At 41.1% G+C, this 19,418-nt stretch overlaps 1 protein-coding gene across 1 annotated transcript in view; it reads left to right on the top strand.

Moving 5' to 3' along the window:
* GABBR2 (gamma-aminobutyric acid type B receptor subunit 2) overlaps positions 1-19,418 on the top strand; it is a 790,497-nt gene that overhangs the window by 608,031 nt on the left and 163,048 nt on the right. The window contains exons 9-11 of the mRNA XM_027874970.1: positions 2,302-2,382; positions 6,020-6,170; positions 9,166-9,298. Coding sequence (XP_027730771.1) covers positions 2,302-2,382; positions 6,020-6,170; positions 9,166-9,298 — 365 coding nt within the window. The remainder of the gene's footprint in view (positions 1-2,301; positions 2,383-6,019; positions 6,171-9,165; positions 9,299-19,418) is intronic.

Below are 19,418 nucleotides of genomic sequence, written 5' to 3' on the forward strand. Positions count from 1 at the left end.
CTTCCTTTTCTGATCATGTATATCCTGGATAAAATTTTTTCTTCTGCTTGTTGAATGCAAATCATCATGGGTAACACACTACAGTCTTCCACCCATACTACATCTCTCTATCATTCATAGGAAAGTTAGACTCTTCAGAGATTACAGTAAGAATATTGATTGCAATATTGATTGTAAGAGCTAGAACCTATATTAGAGAGCATTTAAGGCCCAGAGATTACAAACAATAATATTGTAAAATTGTACAGAGTAACAGTAACATTGTGCGATGGTCAACTATGATTGACTTAGCTCTTCTCAGTAATATAATGATCTGAGACAATTCTAGACGACTCATGATGGAAAATGCTATCCACAACCAGAAAAAGAACTGATGAAGTCTGAATACAGACTGAAGCACGCTATTTTCACTGGGGTGGGGGGAGGAAGGGTTAGTGGTTTTTTTTCCTTTTGGTCTATTTCTTCTTTTACAACATGACTAATGTGAAAATATGTTTTACATGATTGCACATGCAAAACCTATATCAGATTGCCTGCCATCTCAGAAAGGGGGAAGGGTAGGGAGGGAGGGAGAAAAATTTGGAACTCAAAGTCTTTCAAAAAATTAATGTCGAGAATTGTCTTTATATGTAATTGGAAAAAATAAAATACTATTAATTTTTTTTAAATAAAGCAATATTGCAAAGACAAACAACTTTGAAAGACCTAGTAAGTAATCAATGCAATGACCAGTCATGATTTCAGAGGACTCGTGATGAAACATGCTACCCACCTCCTGACAGAGATGATGGACTCAGAGTTCAGGGTGAAACATATTTTTTTGACATGGCTAATGTGGAAATTTGTTTTACTTGATTATACATGTTTGTGACAAGAGTTTTGCTTTTCTTGCTTTCCTGGTGGAAAAAAGGGAGGAAGGCAGGGAGGGAGAGAAAAGGAGGACTTTTGTTGATAGCAAAAAATAAAATTTAATTAATTTTTTAAAAGAGATTAAAGTATTGCATAATTCATATCCATAAAATATCACTGGAAAAATACCAATGTTAAAAAGATGAGGTTTTTTCTTTTGTTTCAGCAGGCTGCGTAGGATAGTTGAAAACACTATACAATTTGCCAAGTGCAGTCTCCTATTAAATTCTGGAACTAGCTTACTATCCATATGCAACGTCCTTCTAAGCTCTACCGTTGACCAATTTGATGGACTGTTGATACAACTGAATATCAAAGTTAGCATTTTAATAATAATAATAATGTAGTGCTTCAGGGTTTTATAAAGCACTTTCCCCATGAAGTGGGTAATGCAAATTTTATTTATTATCACAAAGTTACAACTGTGAAAAATTGAGGATCAGAGAGGTTATGACTTGCCTAGGGCCACACAGCAAATAAGTGTGAGAACTGGATCTCAAACCCAGGTCTCCTGACTGCAAGTTTAAAATATACAATATGTGAATTAAATAGTGCAAAATGCTATGTGAAGTCCCAAGGGAAAAGTAGTCACTGACAGAGGAAATCAAAGACAACTTGCTGAAGGAGATAGCCTTTGAGGTGAGCCTTAAATGAGGGTCAGGAATTCAGCCAGTGAAGAGGGAGGACATTCCAAGCATGAGGAGTGAGATGAACAGAGGCACCTTCTTATCTTGAAAAGCAAGATGTTGGAGTAAAAAGAGCATGGGGTTTGGAGTCAAAGACATAGGTTTGATTCCCACTATGCTGTTAATAGCTGTATCTCTTGGTGCACGTCATTTCATCTCTGGGCCTCAGTTTCTTTGCCTGTAAAATGAAGAGGAGAGACTAGATGAGTCCATTCTAGCTCTAAATCTTATGAACCTGTGAAAGATGCGGAGGCAAGAAAGCACAAAGAATGGATGTGTGTGTGTGTGTGTGTGTATGTTCAGGGTGCAAAGTTACCAAGAACCAGCCAGTTCACTCTGCATATAAGGATGTGGTCTGCCTATCACAAAAAGAGGATAGAGATGGGCTTCACATTTGAGGAAGGGCTTTAAAGCCGGGGATGAAGATCTTAGATGAGTTGGGAAAGCACCATAGGTCTCTGAGAAGTACTGTGGCTTGGTCAGCATGACAAATTAAGCAAATGCCAATGGTGGTGTACATAGATGTTAGGGATCTAGTGGAAGGGGTTATGTTCAAGGTAGAGGGGTAGGGAAAGAAAAGGCATAGAACAGGGTCTGGCCTCCATCTGTGGCAGTGGGGGAAAAGAGTAAATGGAAAAAGACATCTTAGCAAGCAAATAAAAAAAGGAGAACATGATCTAATCTACCCTTATTGTTTTTTCTACAGATAGTAGTGAAGTGAAGGTGGGTGAATACAATGCTGTGGCTGACACATTGGAAATCATCAATGACACCATCAGATTTCAAGGTAGGATGGGTTGCTTGAAGTTCAATCAAAGAGTGGTATGATATTGTGTAAACATCCCCAGTAACCCAGGGGCATGTTTTACAGAATAATAACAATAATAATAATAGCTAACATTTCTATAGTGCTTACTATGTGCCAGTCACTGCACTAAGCGCTTTCTAATTATTATTTCATTGTGAGGCAGCTTAAGCTATAGGCTATAAAATCAAGAAGTCCTGGCTTCAAGTCCTGCCTCTGACACAATACTGGGTATTTAACTATGGTCAACTCACTTAACCCCTCTGGGCCCAGGCAACTCTCTAAAACTATGAGTTACAGGTGAAGGTACCAATATGCATCCATGGAGGGAGTTTCTATACCATGAGTTCCTTACACTGATGAAATCACAAGTTCAGACCAAAAAAACAACATGTCATTATACATAAGTCTTCACTGACCCTCAAGTCAGAGATCAGATTTGGGGAAGACACTATCAGGTTCCAAGATAGGACAGGTTTCTTTAAAATCAAGTGAAGAAGAATAGTGTGACATGTTGTAATTATCTCTAATAAACCAACGTCACTTGGGAAAGGAAGGGGGAAGAGATAAAGCATTTACATAGTGCCTATTATGTGCCAAACACAATGTTAAGTGCTTTGCAAATATCATTTCATTTGATCCTCACAACAACCTTGAGGGATAGGTGCTGCAAGGATCCCCATTTTACAGCTGAGGAAACTGAGGCAGACAGAGGTTTAGTGACTTACCTAGGGTCTTACAACTAGTAAGTATCTGAGGCTGGATTTGAATTCAAGTCTTCCTGACTCCAGGTCTAGCACCCTATTCATTGCACCACCTGTTGGCATAGTACTTTGGATTTCCATGGAGGATAGAAATCTCCTCCCTATGCACGTGGAAAGTAATATACGTCAGGCCATTTGGGAGCATAGCCTGGATCAAGACAAAGGGGCAGCCTGTTGTACAGAGCCAGCAGCCTGGAAACTCCCATTCTGACACCATGGGCTGTAGAGCATTGGAGTCTGTGAACACACAAATCCCCTGAGTCTTTTCTCAAGCTAAGCTAAGGCCCGGCTGGAGGTGACTCATTTGGGGACCACAGAGAAGGGAAAAATGAATCACAATTGTTCATGCTCTAGAGAAGGCTTACAGGACAGAAAGGTGAAATTCCAATTTCAACAAACAACCTCCAAAATGCACTGTTTCCCCAAATAGCATTTGGGGGCCATTTCCCCAAACTACTCTTGAATGCACAAATTATTGTGGTTACTCTACCTATGGCCACCTGAGTTACTTAACCTATTTTCTGTAGTATTTAGCCTATTAACTTCTTATTTAATCTAAGTTATTCTGTCATATTGCTTAGTTTCATTCACAGGATTTAACCTTTGGAGATACTAAGAAAAACATGCAAAGGAAAGCCCCCTCTATCACAACCAGGGCCACACATTTGTATACCTTTGGCAAGGTGTGAAGATTGTGTTCCCACCATGTGAAAAGCACCTCTTTTGTGTGTTACAGTACACCATTGGATTTTAGCTTTCACCCTAATACACATAGCTTGGAGAAGGGGCTTTTTCTAGTATGAAAAAATGTCCATTTTATTAAAAAGTCATATTTTAAAGCAATCCACCCAATGTAGTACCCTAGGAAGCTGCCTCTGTTGTCCACCAAGCATGCAGAAAGCATTGTCCTCCAATTGCCATTGATACAAACACATAAGCCTTGTGGCATTTTGACCATACGTCATTTATACCTACACTGTCCTCATCAAGGTCCTTTTGCAACCTTAACACCACTGGCTAGCCTTTAAACAACATTAAAATTTCAGAACAAGTCAATGACCAGGCTAGAAGCTCAGTCTTAATTCCCCATTCTGGACCTAAAATATGAAATTTGCTCTTCAGCTATTGAGAACTCTAGGGATATATTTACACATGGAAAAAACCCAGGGTATAGAACACACACAACCCCAAGGATTGTTCACAATCTGCATTTATTGAATTTCAATTTAAAATTGTGCCACGTTTTATAAAGGCAAAGCAGAACCCTCTGGAGACTGATCTCTTTGATTTTTTTTTTTTAATATAGAAGTGACTGAGCTTGGGGGAAGGAAGTCCTAAAAAGAGCTCATTCTGGAGAATGTTTCTCTTTCTTTTTTTTATAAGACTACCAGCAGTTTCTTTTTATAACCCTTCATTAAAGCAATTACTTCAGGAGGTAAAGGGATATACGTATATGTGTGTATATATATATATATATATATATATATATACACACACACATACCTATAATATAAGACGTCTTCCTAGAGATCTTATTTTCATTGAGGAACAGCACATCCCATTCAGCCTGGCCCTATACTTTCAAGACAGTCTCCTATGATCTAATTGGGAACTCATAGCACACCTGTGCTGCCTCCCTCTTAATTCCCCAGCCTGAATAGCAACCCCCTCCCACCCAAATCACTGACCAGAGCCTTACCTCCACCCAACTTCCAATGGGTAGGTTTTAGAATCATTCACACCCAACCAGCCAATCAAAAATGGCCAATGACTGCTGGCCTAGTCCTCGTATTATGCCCACCCTGTAACTGGCAATGGCCCGGGATGCAGTGGGTGAACTTGGACTTTCTAAGGACAGTCAAAGGGTAATGTTCATGGGAGGAAAAGGCTAGTCCAGCTGGAAGTGATCAGGAAAAACTCTATTCACATGTAAATGAGTTTCGCTGGACTTCAATGACTGGAGGAGAAAGTGAGGCTGATGACTTTGCAGCTCTGCCTCACTTAAATCCAATTTGCACTCAAGACAAGACATCAGCGGGTGACGTCACTGGTCCTCTTCCTGAACAAAGGACAAACAACAGCCCACCCTATAAATTCTGGCCCTTTTGTTTTGGTTTGTTCATTAGTGTAGGGAACTGCAAGTAAGGAAACCCTCTCCACCAATGCAGAGTAGCATTTTCTCTGCATTGTATAGCTCAGAGTTGCCTGGGGCACTGGGCCACTGATTCAGGCACTGTATCCTAGTATGTGTCAGAGGTAGGATTTGAAGTCTGGTTTTCCTAACTCTAGGGCCAGCTCCTAATCCACTAAGCTACATAATTTAATGACCTAATTTTGAATTTGCATACAACTATCATACCAAACATAAGGGAGTGGGGAGGAGCATTACTAAAACTTAAGAATATCTTACACAATTAGTTGTGAATTTTATTTTTTTAAAAACTGAGGGAGGGGAGAAAAAGAGAGAAAGAGAGAGAAAGGAAGGAAGGGAGGGGAGGAAGAGAGAGAGGAAGGGAGGGGAGGAAGAGAGAGAGGAAGGAAGGAAAGAAAGAAGAAGGAAGAAAGGAAGGAAAGAAAGAGAGGAAGGAAGGAAAGAAAGAGAAAGGAAGGAAGGAAAGAAAGAGAGAAAGGAAGGAAGGAAGGAAGGAAGGAAGGAAGGAAGGAAGGAAGGAAGGAAGGAAGGAGGGAGGGAAGGAAAACAGGCTTAGGTGTGGCCAGGCTGGGATAGAATTCTCAGTATTCGAAGCCACGGTTGTTGTTTTGCCTGTGTTCGACACAATGACAATAATAAATAACTCTCAGAGGAAATCAATGTGTGTTTTTGCTTAAGCTGACTTTTCTCATTGACCTTTCAGGTTCAGAGCCTCCAAAAGACAAAACAATCATCCAAGAACAGCTGAGGGAGATCTCCCTTCCTCTTTACAGCATTCTCTCTGCCCTCACAATCCTAGGAATGATCATGGCCAGCGCCTTCCTCTTCTTTAACATCAAAAACAGAAACCAGAAGTAAGTCATTCATTTCCATCCTGCTCCTAATGTTCCCTAAGCCGACGTGCTGCCTTTGTACAGCCTAGAATTGACCACAATGAACTATTAGGCTCCCCATCTGTAAAATGGGCATAATAACACTTACGTGACCTACCTTCAAGGGTAGCTGTGAGCAGAGTGCTATAGAAATAGAAATGTAAAAGAATATGTTCATTATCAATATTATTAAAGTATTTCTCTGTATGTTGTACCCTGAGGATTCAATAGGCATTCCTTCAGGAAAGCAGAGGACCAGGGGGTGTATGCAGTAGGAGAAAGGATGCAGACACTTCCCACTGTGAGAACTAGAAAAGGCCATAAGGGTCTGCTACCCCAATCCTCCTCATTTGACAGATGAAGAAACTGAATCTCAGGGAGAAATGACTTGCCCAAGGTCACACAGCAATTTGGAAGGCTAAGACTAGAATACAAGATATCTAGCTTCAAGCCCAGGGCTCTCTACACTCTACCACACTGCCTTTCCAAATTACAGAGAACAGTCAGCCACAGAGAAACTCGCCCACTAAGGAAATCTGGCTAGTGCTAGATGACAAACAAGGCCACATTTTAGGCTACAGTTTTTTTTTTAAATATAGTTCTTTAGTTTCCATGGAGAGTCTCTAAATCCAGTTTCCCTTCATGTTGGGGTTGGGGGGGGTGGTTTGAGAAGAGAAGAATGGAGATGGGCAGGGGGAACATCAGTCTCTCTGCTATTCAAGGCCAGCTTCAGATTATACGGGTGTCAGAATCATTCCCCATCCTTTAAATGCGTGTTGGAGCCCTGAAGGGCACTGGCCTAGAACCCAATGTGAAGGCAGGCCTCACAGACACACCATATGATCAAGGATCAAGCGGGGCAGCCACTGTGTCCCCCACAGTGAAGCGTCATCTCTGAGGCGACCAAAGCTGTTGGAACCTAGGAGATGAATCACTGCTTGATCCAGGAATAAACCTAACTCCACGAGAGAATCTAGGACGATGGCAGTGAATTTTCCCTTCTTCCCATATGAGAAATGGAAAATTGTCTTGATATTTTAGCAATTTGTTAACTCTTTGGTCCAAGATGAGAGACAAAAAGAGGTTCTCTTGAGTCCTAGAATGTCAACTTTGGAAGGGTGCTCAGAGGTCACAGTCCAATGAAGTGGGACCCTCCCCTCTGTCACCTCAACCCTAAGCAAATGGTCAGTCAGACTTTGCTTGAGTACCACCAGTGACAGACATCTCACAAGCTACTAAGGCGTACTCTTCCATTTTTGGACAGTTCTCTCAGTTATGAAGTTTGAACAAGTCATTGTTGTCACCATGTTTAATAGAAAGCACACCAAACTAGAAATTGATCGAATTAGGTTTGAGACCCAGGCCTGCAAAAATCACTCAGCCTCATTGTCAGTTTCAAAAAAAAAAAAAAAAAAAAAAGCAGGGACAGCTAGGTGGCACAGTGGGTAGAGTACCAGTCCTGGAGTCAGGATGACCTGAGTTCAAATCTAGCCTCAGACACTTGACACTTACTAGCTGTGTGACCCCGGGCAAGTCACTGAACCCCACTGCCTAGCCAAAAAAAAAAAATTGTCGGTTTCCTCACCTGTTAAATGGGGATGACAATGTATACCCTACTTAGATCACAGAGTAGTTGTGAGGAAAGCACATTACAAACTGCAAAACAACATAAAAATATAACATTATTGTACCTTTATCTAAAGACTAAATGCCCATAATTTCTTCTAGAGTGCCAGGGAGAAAATCAGGCAGCTAGGTGGCACAGTGGATAGAGTGCTGGGCCTGGAGTCAGGAAGACCTGAGTTCAAATCTAGCTGTGTGACCCTGGGCAAGTCACTTAACCCTGTTTCCTCATCTGTAAAATGATCTGAAGAAGGAAAAGGCAAGTATCTTTGCCAAGAAAACCCCAAAATGGGGTCACGAAGAGTCGGACATGACTAAAACAACTGACCAAGGGGAGAAATCAGTATTCCTGTTTCCAATTTGCTGTTATTCACTGGATTTTTTTTTTTTTAATGCTTGGGCTATTTCTCTAAAAGTCTATGAAGAAACAGAAAACAATCACTATGGTTCTAAGTTCCCCTTTCCTAAGTAAATCTTTCCAAACTTTCCTTTAAGCACCAGAATAAGTCCCACCACACTTCAAAGGCCTTCCCCAATTACTGGATCTCCCCTTCTATGTGCTGCTGTCGTCTATACCCTCCATTGAAGTTTTTCGTTATTACTGAACTGTTTTCATCTATGTGTTTTATCTTCCTGTGAGAAACAGGGTTCAGTCACTCCTTGGTAGGGTTAGGGGTTTAGCCCAAGCACGCAGCCACAACTCACTGCTCCCCTAGAAACATACCATGCACAGTTCTGTCCTCCCTTAAGAAACAAAACTGAAGTGAGCGAAGGAGATGTTTATTTACAGTTCTTGCAAGAAGCGGGTGTGTGTGTGGTACCCCAAAAAAAGACACACACCAACAGATGCCAGAGCAAACTTTTTATGCAGTTCCTTTTTGTCCCTCCCTTCAAAGCTGGGATTGGTCCCTGCTCTTACAATCTTCTGGGTACTCCCACTTCATAACGCATCCGTCCTCCCGCTAACATATGAAATGTGCCTCGTTCTGTGCTATTGCTGCCCTCTGGGTGGAGAAGTTAATATTAATGAGCCCATGCTGCATGTGCACTCTAAGTAAAGCTTAACCTTTGTCCTACCTCCGGTCTCTTTAACCAAACAACCAATTTCATCCACTTTTAGGCAGTTCTAGCTAGAACTTCTGACCTAGAGCTACCTTTTCTCTCAATTTCCTTGTATGGAAATATAATCATTTCTTACCTCTCACATTCCCAACTAAGAGTACACATCTTACCGTTTTTCCCCTTGGTACCTAATGCAGTATTGTACAGGGAAGGCATTCAGCAAATGAGTATTGAGTGAATGAGTGAATGAATGAACTGTCCTATTAAAGGTACTACCTCTTTCTGTTGGTAGGCTAATAAAGATGTCCAGCCCATACATGAACAATCTCATTATCCTCGGGGGAATGCTGTCTTATGCATCTATTTTCCTTTTTGGCCTTGATGGATCGTTTGTCTCTGAAAAAACATTTGAGACACTTTGCACGGTAAGTAACTTAAAATATTCTACCTGGCTATGAATTATACAGTATAAAATCTTTCATGGTGAAAATAGAAAATACTGTATAATGTGGCACTTGTCTAGCAGTTTTTGGAAATCTAAGCCTTTCAGAACATAGTCATAGGGGGCAGCTAGGTGGCGCAGTGGATAGAGCACTGACCCTTAAGTCAGGAGGACCTGAGTTCAAATCTGGCCTCAGACCAAACACTTGACACTTACTAGCTGTGTGACCCTGGGCAAGTCACTTAACCCCAATTGCCTTAAAAAAAAAAAAAAACCAAGAACATAGTCATAAACCCAGAAGTGAAAAAGCCTCTGGGCAAACAGAAAAAGAGTTGTTACAAAGCCCATGCGCTTCTATAAAGAGAGGTATGGATGGAGTCATTACTAGACTACAGCCTATTGACCTCCCGTGTATAAAATTAAGTTTACTGATTTAAACAAGCTTCAACTAGTAGCCGGCCCACTGAAAAGTGGCAGCAGATATTGAAGCTGCAGACAGAAGATTCACCATGTGTTAGCCTAGCAGAAGTCGTGCTGGGGCAAACAGAGCATCCTGTGAGGCCATCCCAGGACACAATATAAAACAGTATTTTGTGTTCAATAGTGGTGACTCTAAGTCTTAAAGCAGAGATTTTTTTGGAATGGCAGATAAGTAACTGTTGGCAGTCTGGTCAAGCCTATGGATCTCTTCTCTGAATAATATTTTTAAATGCACAAAATAAAATGCATAGGATTACAAAGGAAATCAATTATACTGAATACAGGTATCAGAAATCTAAAAAAAAGCTTGAAATTAAGTTTCAAAAAAAATGATTGAAAATTTAAGTATCAGCACTTAAGGGGTAAGCTTCAGTTATGGGCAAATTTTAGTCTCTTATTCAAGGGACAGCTGAGGGGTGCAGTGAATAGAGTGCTGGGCCTAGAGTTAGAAAAACTCATCTTTGTGAGTTCAAATCTGGCTTCAGACACTTATCACTTAACCCTGTTTGCCTCACTTTCCTCATCTATAAAATGAGCTAGAGAAGGAAATGGCAAACCACTCTAGTATCTTTGCCAAGAAAATCCCAAATGAGTTCCCAAAGTGAGAGATAACTGGAAAACATCTGAACAACAACAAATGTGCCAGGCACCATCCTGAGCAAAGGAGGGTGCAAAGAAAGGCAAAAATATCATCTCTTACCTTCAGGGAGCTCATACTGTAAAAGAAGAGACACTATGCAACTAACTATGTATTTACAAGATACAGACAATGTAAATGGAAGGTAATCCTAGCTGCTAGAGTGACTGGCAAAGACCTACAAAAGATGAGATTCTAGTCTTAAAGGAAAATAGGGACATTCCAGAGGTAGAGGTGAGGAAAGAGACTACTACAATCATGGCGGGGGGAGGATGAAAAGGCCCCAAGTCAGGATCTGGAGTATAGAGAGATGAGGATCATGTGTGAGGAACAGCCAGTAGGCCAGAGTGGTAAATTAAAGTTTAAGAAGACCAGAAAAGTAGGCAGGGGTCAGGTTGTGAAAGCATTTAAATGCCTAACAGAGCATTTTACAATTCATCCTGCCTGTCATAGAGATCCACTGGAGTTTTTGAAGTAAAGGATTGACGTGGTCAGACCCATTCTTTAGGAGGATCCCTTTGGCAACTGAGTGAGTGGAGGATGGATCTGAACATCCTTGGTGGTTGGGGAGAGGGCATAAAGAAGATAGAGCTTGAGAGAAGAAGGATGAGACCAGGAAAGAGGTAGCAAGCAAAACAGAGTATAAGGTGGCCTGGTAGGGTGACAGAGATTAGGGGAATAGGAGGTTGTAGTTAATGGGGAAGAGGAGGGAAGTGTTAGTATTTCATTAGCTTTTTTGATTGTCCCATGCTGCTGACATCTCTTTCAGGCAAAGTGCTATCTAACAATGCCTGTTTAATACTTGTAAAACTGATTTTTTGTACCTAAATGTAAGACTTTACATTTATCTGTATGAAGTTTTATCTTATTAGATTTGTCACATGAGCCATCAAGGAAAGGCGATAATAAGCTGGCAGAGATGATCAGTGGAGAAATATATCTCCAGAGCTTAGCACCGTGCTTTGCATATAGAAAACACTGAATTAACACTTCATTCATTCATTCATATAGTTCTATTTAGAATGTTGTGATGAAGAAACTTCTACATTCTGTGCTTCTCCAGGCCCAGGGTACCCATAGATTTCCAGGTGGCCTCATTGCTTCATTGCTTTGAGAGGATGGGTTGAAATGAGAAGGAATCTTGCACTCCAGGAGAGGTCAATGGAGCCTACTAGGAGCCAGATTGCCAGGGAGATGAGACTATTGCAAGGGTTCAGTGTGTAGGAGAGGTATGATGATGCCAAAGGATGGGGTAAAAAAATCATGGTCAAAAAAAAAAAAGCCATGCCAGGTCTTAGGTGGGATACACAAAGGTTGGGAGCACAAAACGGGAACAGGGCAGAACTTTTCAGGTAGTGGTAATTACTTTGTAGGTATACTGTCCATCCTCCTCTTTGATACACATGGTCCCAATCTCTCATGTGTCTCTTAACTTTGAGTATGAACCATTGTGAAACTGACAAATGAGTTGTAAGAACTTAGACAAATATCCTTGTTCAATCCAATTCAATAAACATTTATTGAGTGCCTGCAGTGTGCTAAGCACTGGGGATACAAATAAGAAAAAGACAGTTCCTGCCCTCAAGGAGCTTACAGTCCAATGGAGGGGGGCTGAAAGTGGGGAGGGGCACTGGGCATGAAATTCCATGGAATAGGAACCAAGCAGAATTGCTAATGGAAAATGGAAAGTCTCCCTGGAAAGTTCAGAGCCCTCTATAAAGGAACTTTCAGAGGAGCTTACTGCTCCACTCTAACCTTCCAATCAAAGGGGAGAGGCGACTGACAAAGTTGAGGTGTTGAGCATCAAAAACTGAGTCAATTTGCATGGTAATGAGATTTCAAGTGATCCACTTATCCTGGGAGAGATGTGATGTTCCAAGGAGTCAAAGCCAAACCGAGCTGCTGATGGAAAATAGAATTATCTGAGCCTCAGTTTCCTCATTTACAAATAGTCATAGAAATAGAGATCATTGGATAATGGATTTAGAACTGGGAAAGAATTTAGAAATCATTTAGTCCAATCTCCTGACTTTGTAGATGAGGAAACTGAGGCTCAGAGAAATTAATTGATCTTCTTAAGGTCACAGGTAGTAATTAGGAGAGCCAGGATTTGAAACTAGGTTCTTAACCCCAGATCCAGTGCTCTTTCCACAATACGATGGTGCCTGTCCCCCAAGGTTGTTGTGAGGCTCCCACCAGGTTATATAAAAACCCTTTAGCATGAGGAGCTAAACGAATGGAGGCACCATTAGCAAAGCTGTTCTCAATTGTTTTTTCAGAGTTTATAATGTTCAATCTCATTAAAGTTCCCACAGGCTTTGAAGCCAAGGAGACATTTTCTAAAGCCACATGAATGAACAGTATGGTGCAGGTGCTTCTGAGAGATTTCCACTGAGCTATTCTGTATAGGAAATTCCCAAAGGGTTTGAACTAAATAGAAACCAGGAAGTTTTTCAGTGTCCTTTGAGGGTCAGCACTATGTTGGATAATTGCTTTGTACCCCCATTCAATAGAGTGCCATGTTCATGAAGATGCTTAACAGGTGACACTGAATGGCAAGGACAATGTGTGTATTTGACATTTTTGTGAAAAAACGTGTAGAGCCAGAAATCTGCTTCCTATGCCCTTACTACTGGGGAGGGGGGAGAGGAGAAGTAAACACCTACTATGTGCCAAGAACTGTGCTAAGCACTACAAATATCTCATTTGATCCTCACAACAACCCTAGGAGGGAGGTGCTATTATTTTCCCCATTTTACAGCTGAGGAAACTGAGGCAAACAGAGGTTAAGTGACTTATCCAGAGACATATAGCTAATAAGTATCTGATGCTGGATTTAAACTTAAGTCTTCCTAGCTCCAGATCTAGTAAGCTATCCACTGAGCCACTAGCTACCTCTAAAAAATACTACTAAGAGACGCAACCTGTATTACAGTGGAAAGAGAAGTTAGGATCAGAGGACCTGAGTTCCAATCCTTGCTCCACATTTCCTATCTGTGTCACCTTGGGGAAGGTTCACTTCACATCTGCTGCTTTGCCTGGTTTCAACTCCATAAAATGAGATGCCCCTCCCAGGTGAAGCTCATCTCATCACCATGCTGTTCATTCTAGCCCGAGTTGATACCACCTTCCTCAGCCTCCTGTCCCCTCTGATTGGAGGGCTTGAGGGTGGAGTACCAGACTCCTCCCAATGCCTTCCTTTACAGAGGGCAGAGCTAGACTTTCAGCTTGCCCCACACTGTACCTGCTGCTCTACCTGGTTTCAATTCTATGAAACAAGATGCCCCTATGCCACATACCCACTTCTGTCCCCCCCCCGTTTTCCTGCCTCCCTTTGTGTGTTGTCTCCCCCTTTAGATTGTAATCCCCTTGAGGGAAGGGACTGTCTTTCTTTTTTATTGATTGTTTCCCCAACACCTATCACCATCTTTGGATAGCTCTAACCCTTAGGAATTTTTTTCCCCTAAATGAGCCTAAATTTGTCTCCTTGCAATTGCCATTGATTGCTTCTGGTTCTGCCCTCTAGGGCAGAAGTGGACAGACTTTGGCCTAAGAGTCAAATCCAGCCTTATGACTGTTTTTTATACTGCTGCAAGCTAATAATAGTTGGCAAATTTTTAAATACAACAAAACTTTATTTTAAAATGTAACAATAATTCTTAGCTCATACAAAACAGGCAGCAGTTCAGATTTGGCCCAATGGCCATAGCTTGATGACCCTGCTCTAGGACCAGACAGAACAAGAATATTCCTCCTTCACTTGAAGGCTCTTTAGATAATTGAACACAGCTATCATTTTCCCTTTGAGTTTTCTCTTCTCCAGGCTAAACATCCCTAGTTCTTTCAACTAACCTTCATTTGATATGAAGTCAAGGCCCTTCCCATCCTGGTTGTTCTTGTCCACTCTCTAGATTATTCATATCCTTCATAAATTGTAACACCCATAATGGAACACAGTACTCCATATGAGGTCTGGAAGGAGCAGGCTACATGCTTCTCAGTGTAGCCAAAGGTTGCACTGCCTTATTTGACTTACTCACATTGAGCTTTCAAATGACTAAAATCCTTAGATCTTTTTCAGGCAAACTGCTTTAATGTGGCTTCCCTATGTTATACTTGAGAAGTTTGGTAGTGGTTGTTGTTTACTCACTTGTAAGACTTTGCATGTATCTATATTGAATTTCATCTTCTTGGGTTCATCTATTTCCTTTTCAGTCCAGTTCTTTTTGGATCCTGACTCTGTCATTCATTGGATCAACTATTTCTCCCTGATTAGTGTCATCTGCAAATCTGAAAAACAATCATATCTGTCTTTATCCAAGTTATTGATCAAAAAATGTGAAACAGCACAGAGCCAAGCACAGATCCCTGGGACCTGTGGAGGCCTGGCCACCTTGAAATTGAGCCATTAACAACTCTTCAAGTCCAGTCATCCAACCAGGTCCAAAACCATCCAGCTGTATTATCATCTAGTCAACATCTTTCCATCTTCTCCACGAAAATAGTATGAATACCTAATGAAAAAGCTTTATTAAAATCTAGGTAAACTATGCCTATAGCATTCTACTCTTATACCAGTTGAAGAATACTGTCCAAAAAAGAAAATAAGGTTAGTTTGGTACGACCTGTTCTTGATTAAGCCATGCTGGTTTTCTTATCATTGTTCCATCATCTCTTTAATTCTTTGTTCTAAAATGTTCCCAGGAATGAAAATCAACCACCACCCCCATCCCCGACTGACAATGTTTTGACTCTGGTCTCTTCCTGTTACAAAAAAATTGAGACATTTGCCCTTCTCTAATCTCATGATATCTCTTATACTCTCCATGATTTTCCAAATGCTTCTTCAAGTGGCTCATCAATCAATCTGCCAGTTCTTTCCTGACCCAAGGGTATACTTACTTTGTCTGGGCCAGGTGACTGGAATTCATCAAGGGCAGCCAGGCACTCTCTTACTGTCTCCTTTCTTATCTTAGATATTAACTTCTTGTTAACCCTTTTGGTTCTTTTATTTCCAGTGCAAGGCTCATAGCCTCAAAAGCAAATAAAAGTTGAACAGCTCTGCCTTCTCTCTTTTGTCATATATCACTACTTCCATTCTATTAAATTCCATTTATTTAAGTGGAAGCAGTAATTCCTTCCTTACCTCACAGAGTTGGAGGGGAACCTAGCACTTTGTACTGTTGTACAGTCGTTTCAACCATGTCCAATTCTTTGTGAGCCCATTTGGGGTTTTCTTGGCAGAGTTACTGGAGTGGTTTGCCATTCCCTTCTGCAGCTCATTTTACAGACGAGGAACTGAGGCAGAGAGGGTGAAGTGATTTGTCCAAGATTACACAGCTAGTAAGTATCTGAGGCCGGATTTGAACTCAGGAAGGTGACTCTTCTTGACTCCAGGCCTGACACTCTACCCTCTGCACCACCTAGTTGCCCAGCACTTTTTGCAGCACCAAACAAATGCAAACTATTACTGCTGTCATGATCCTAGGATTCCCTTAAAACTTGCCACGCCCCAACTTTCTATGCCTTAAACTCATCAGAATAAAGAAAGGACATCAGAAGTCACATCTAGGCCAACATCTTCATTTTACAGATGGGAAGCTGAGACTCAGGGATGTTAAATGACTTGCCCATGGTCACACAAGCAGTGTTGGAAGTAGGATTTAGACCCAGATCCTTTGACTCCAGAAACAGTAATTTCCCATGGTACCACCTGCTTCTCCCAACCTGCCACATCTTGAGCAACAGAGAATTGAAGAGAAGCATGGAAAGCATTTGTGATAGGACAGAGTTGAGTAGTGAAGGCTTAGGCAGCTCATTATAATTATGGAAGAAAACTATCAGCATTTCCAGGGTGAGGTCATATCAAAAAAAACCCTGGCAATTGAGTAGATATGTGGAGTAAGGAAGAGTGAGGAGTCAAAGATGACACTGGGGTTTTGAACCTGGATAATGGGAAAGTTTAGAAGAGAGAAGGAAAAGATAATGAATTCTGTTTTGAACAAGTTGACTTTGAGATACTTAACTAGGACATCAGGTTTGAAATGCATAATAGGAAATTGATGGTATAAGCCTAGAGCTGAGGACAGAGAGTAAGCCTGTATATCTGCAGAAATGGTCATTAAATCCACGAGAGTTAGTGAAGTCACTGAGAGAGTATATAAAAAGAAGAGGGAAAAGAAAAGTGGACCCAGGACAGAACCGTGGGATAATAGAAGGAGCAGAAGATGTGTGTGCTTGTTGATTCTAGAGCATATGGAAATTTCACTTCAAGGAGGTCAGGAAGTCAAATTAGATATTCTACTCTAAGGAAAATATAGCCCAGAATAGAAGAAAGACTCCTGACAGTGGGGTCTAGTCGCAGAAGCATGGAGTTGGGAGTGGTAGAACTAGTGGTAGCCAGGGTGGTGTTTGGGCTGGAGTGGTCACAACCTAATTTGGAACTAGATTGCATCTTCCTGGCATCCATGTAGATGGAATGGTCTTGATAACAACCACTTCCATGATAAGGGAAGTATCCCTGCAGGACAACCCTTCAAATATGCCTCAGAACATGTGACATGACTTAGGGGAGCTCTATAATGAGGGAACCAATCACCTTCTAACCCAGTACCCAAGTGACTGCCCAGTTGATTTTCTCCTTGAGTTGACTCCCTTACATGGTCAGATTTATGCCCTAAAGGAGAATGGAAGAGCTTGGGGCTGGGGTGGGGTGGAGGGGGGAAGAGGACTTCCCTTGATTTCCTACAGAGCTCCACCCTTTTTTGTGTCCCAAAGCAATTGTGGCCTTGTATCAATTATAGGAGCTTAAATAACTGGAATCATCATCTCCTGGAAAAGATTCAGGGGACTCTGACATACATCAAATTCAATCTCCAGGGTGCACCCGGTCTAATTTAGATCTGTCCCAGAGCTAAGTGGAACACAGTGTTTTTTATCTACCACAGGTATTGTAAATATCATATGCTGTTATTCCTCTTAACCAATATCCCTGCCCCTTCTCGGTATTTTATTAAGGAGGAGTTAGCAGACGTGTTGGACCACTAATTAGTCAGTCAACAAGCACTTATTAGGTGCCTACTTTGTGCCAGACACTGTACTAAGCACTGAGAATACAAGGAAAGACAAAAGACCCTTACATGGCCACCTATCTGGATAACATTATAATTTTCTTTTTTTTAAGTTTTATTGATGTGTTTTCTTTTTATGTAACAAACATTTCAAATTACTCCCTGTCTGTGAGAGGTCTCTTGTAACAAAGTAAAATAATTAAGTAAAACTAGTCATACAGTGAGCTCATCTGAAAGTTCATGCAGCATTCCATATCTATAGCATCCCCCACCTCTCTATTTAAAAAAAAATTAACAGAAACCTATTTTCTCTCCCTCTCTTCCACCCCCAACCCACTGAAAAGAAAAAACAAATTTATTTATATAATATGCACAGTCAAGCAAAACAAATCCCTTCAGTGATCATATACAAAAATAGGTGTCTTATTCTAATCCCTAAATCCACCACCTTTCTGTAATTCATGATTCATCCTCAGTCCTCTAGAATCATGAATTTGTCGTTGGTGTTCAGTCATTTCAGTCATGTCTGATTCTCCATGACCCCATTTGGGGTTTTTTTGGTAAAGATACTGGAGTGATTTGCCATTTCCTTCTCCAGCTCATTTTATAGATGAGGAAACTGAGGCAAAGAGGGTTAAGTAACTTGCCCAGGGTCATACAGCTAGTAAGTGTCTGAGGCCAGATTTGAATGCATGAAGATGACTCTTTCTGAGTGCAGGCCTGGCACTCTATCCACTGTGACACCTAGCTGCCCAAAATCATGAATGGTCATGTATTAATCACACTAACCTCGGGAATTTGTTCATCAGTTAGAGAAGATGCACTAGTGTCTATTGGTGAATAATTCATACTTTAAGCTAAAGTTCTACCAGATGGGGATGATCATCTAACACTTTGTAATAGGCCCAGTTGAGCCTCAAAGGGACCCAAGTTACATCAACATCATTCAGAAATAGGATTCACAGCAGCTAGCAAAGGCTCTGAAAAGATTTCTCAGGATTGTGTTTTCTTAAGACTAATTGATACTTGAATATTGCCACGCAAACAAACCATTGACTTATTAGCCTAGGATAAAGGAGCTATATAGCACTGGGTACCTAGAGCCAGGAACAGACATCCTAGGCACTGATGCAGAATTGCATCTCATTAACACCATCCCTGCACACCATGTAATGGTTTTCTGTGCAGGTGAGATGCTTCAGGGGCTGCATTGGGGGATGAAGTAATACAACTGCAGAAAGATATAACCAGCAGCCTGAGTTACAGAGGCCATGATTGTCCCTGGCATTTAACTCGGAGAAATTAATACTAGTTGCGATAGGACCACTATCTACCAGGGTCTCCCTCTTCCCCACCCGCCTCCTAACCACATGGCATAGGCCAATTTTCCCCCAAAAGCTCAAATTGCACCTTGCTTGATACAATTTGCTCATAACCTTTGCCCTTATCGAAATGGCTTCCTGATCACCTAAGGGCATAAAAAAAGTCCACCTATAAAGAAGTACATTTTACTCAACAAGAAAATGGGAGGGAAAGGGGAGAAGGCAGGGAAGAAAATTAGAGGAATGGTAGGTTAAAGGAGGGATAAACAAAACAAACTCTAAGAATGTACAAAAATATTTATAGCTCTTTTTGAGGTGACAAACCCATCAATTGGGGAATGAATGAACAAGTCATGATATATAAATGTGATGGAAAACTATTGTGCTGTAAGAAATAATGAAGGATAAGGCTTGTATGAACTGATGCAAAGTGAAATGAAGAGAACCAGGAGAATAATTTATGTAATGACAGCAATATGATAAAGACAAACAACTTTGAAGAATTCAGAACTCAGTGTAATGACTAGCCATAATTCCAGAGGACTAATGAGGAAACATGGTACCTACCTCTTGAAAGAGAGGTGAAGGACTCAG

The sequence above is a fragment of the Vombatus ursinus genome, unplaced genomic scaffold, assembly GCF_900497805.2.
Source record: "Vombatus ursinus unplaced genomic scaffold, bare-nosed wombat genome assembly UNPS02014807.1, whole genome shotgun sequence".
Lineage (NCBI taxonomy): Eukaryota > Metazoa > Chordata > Mammalia > Diprotodontia > Vombatidae > Vombatus > Vombatus ursinus.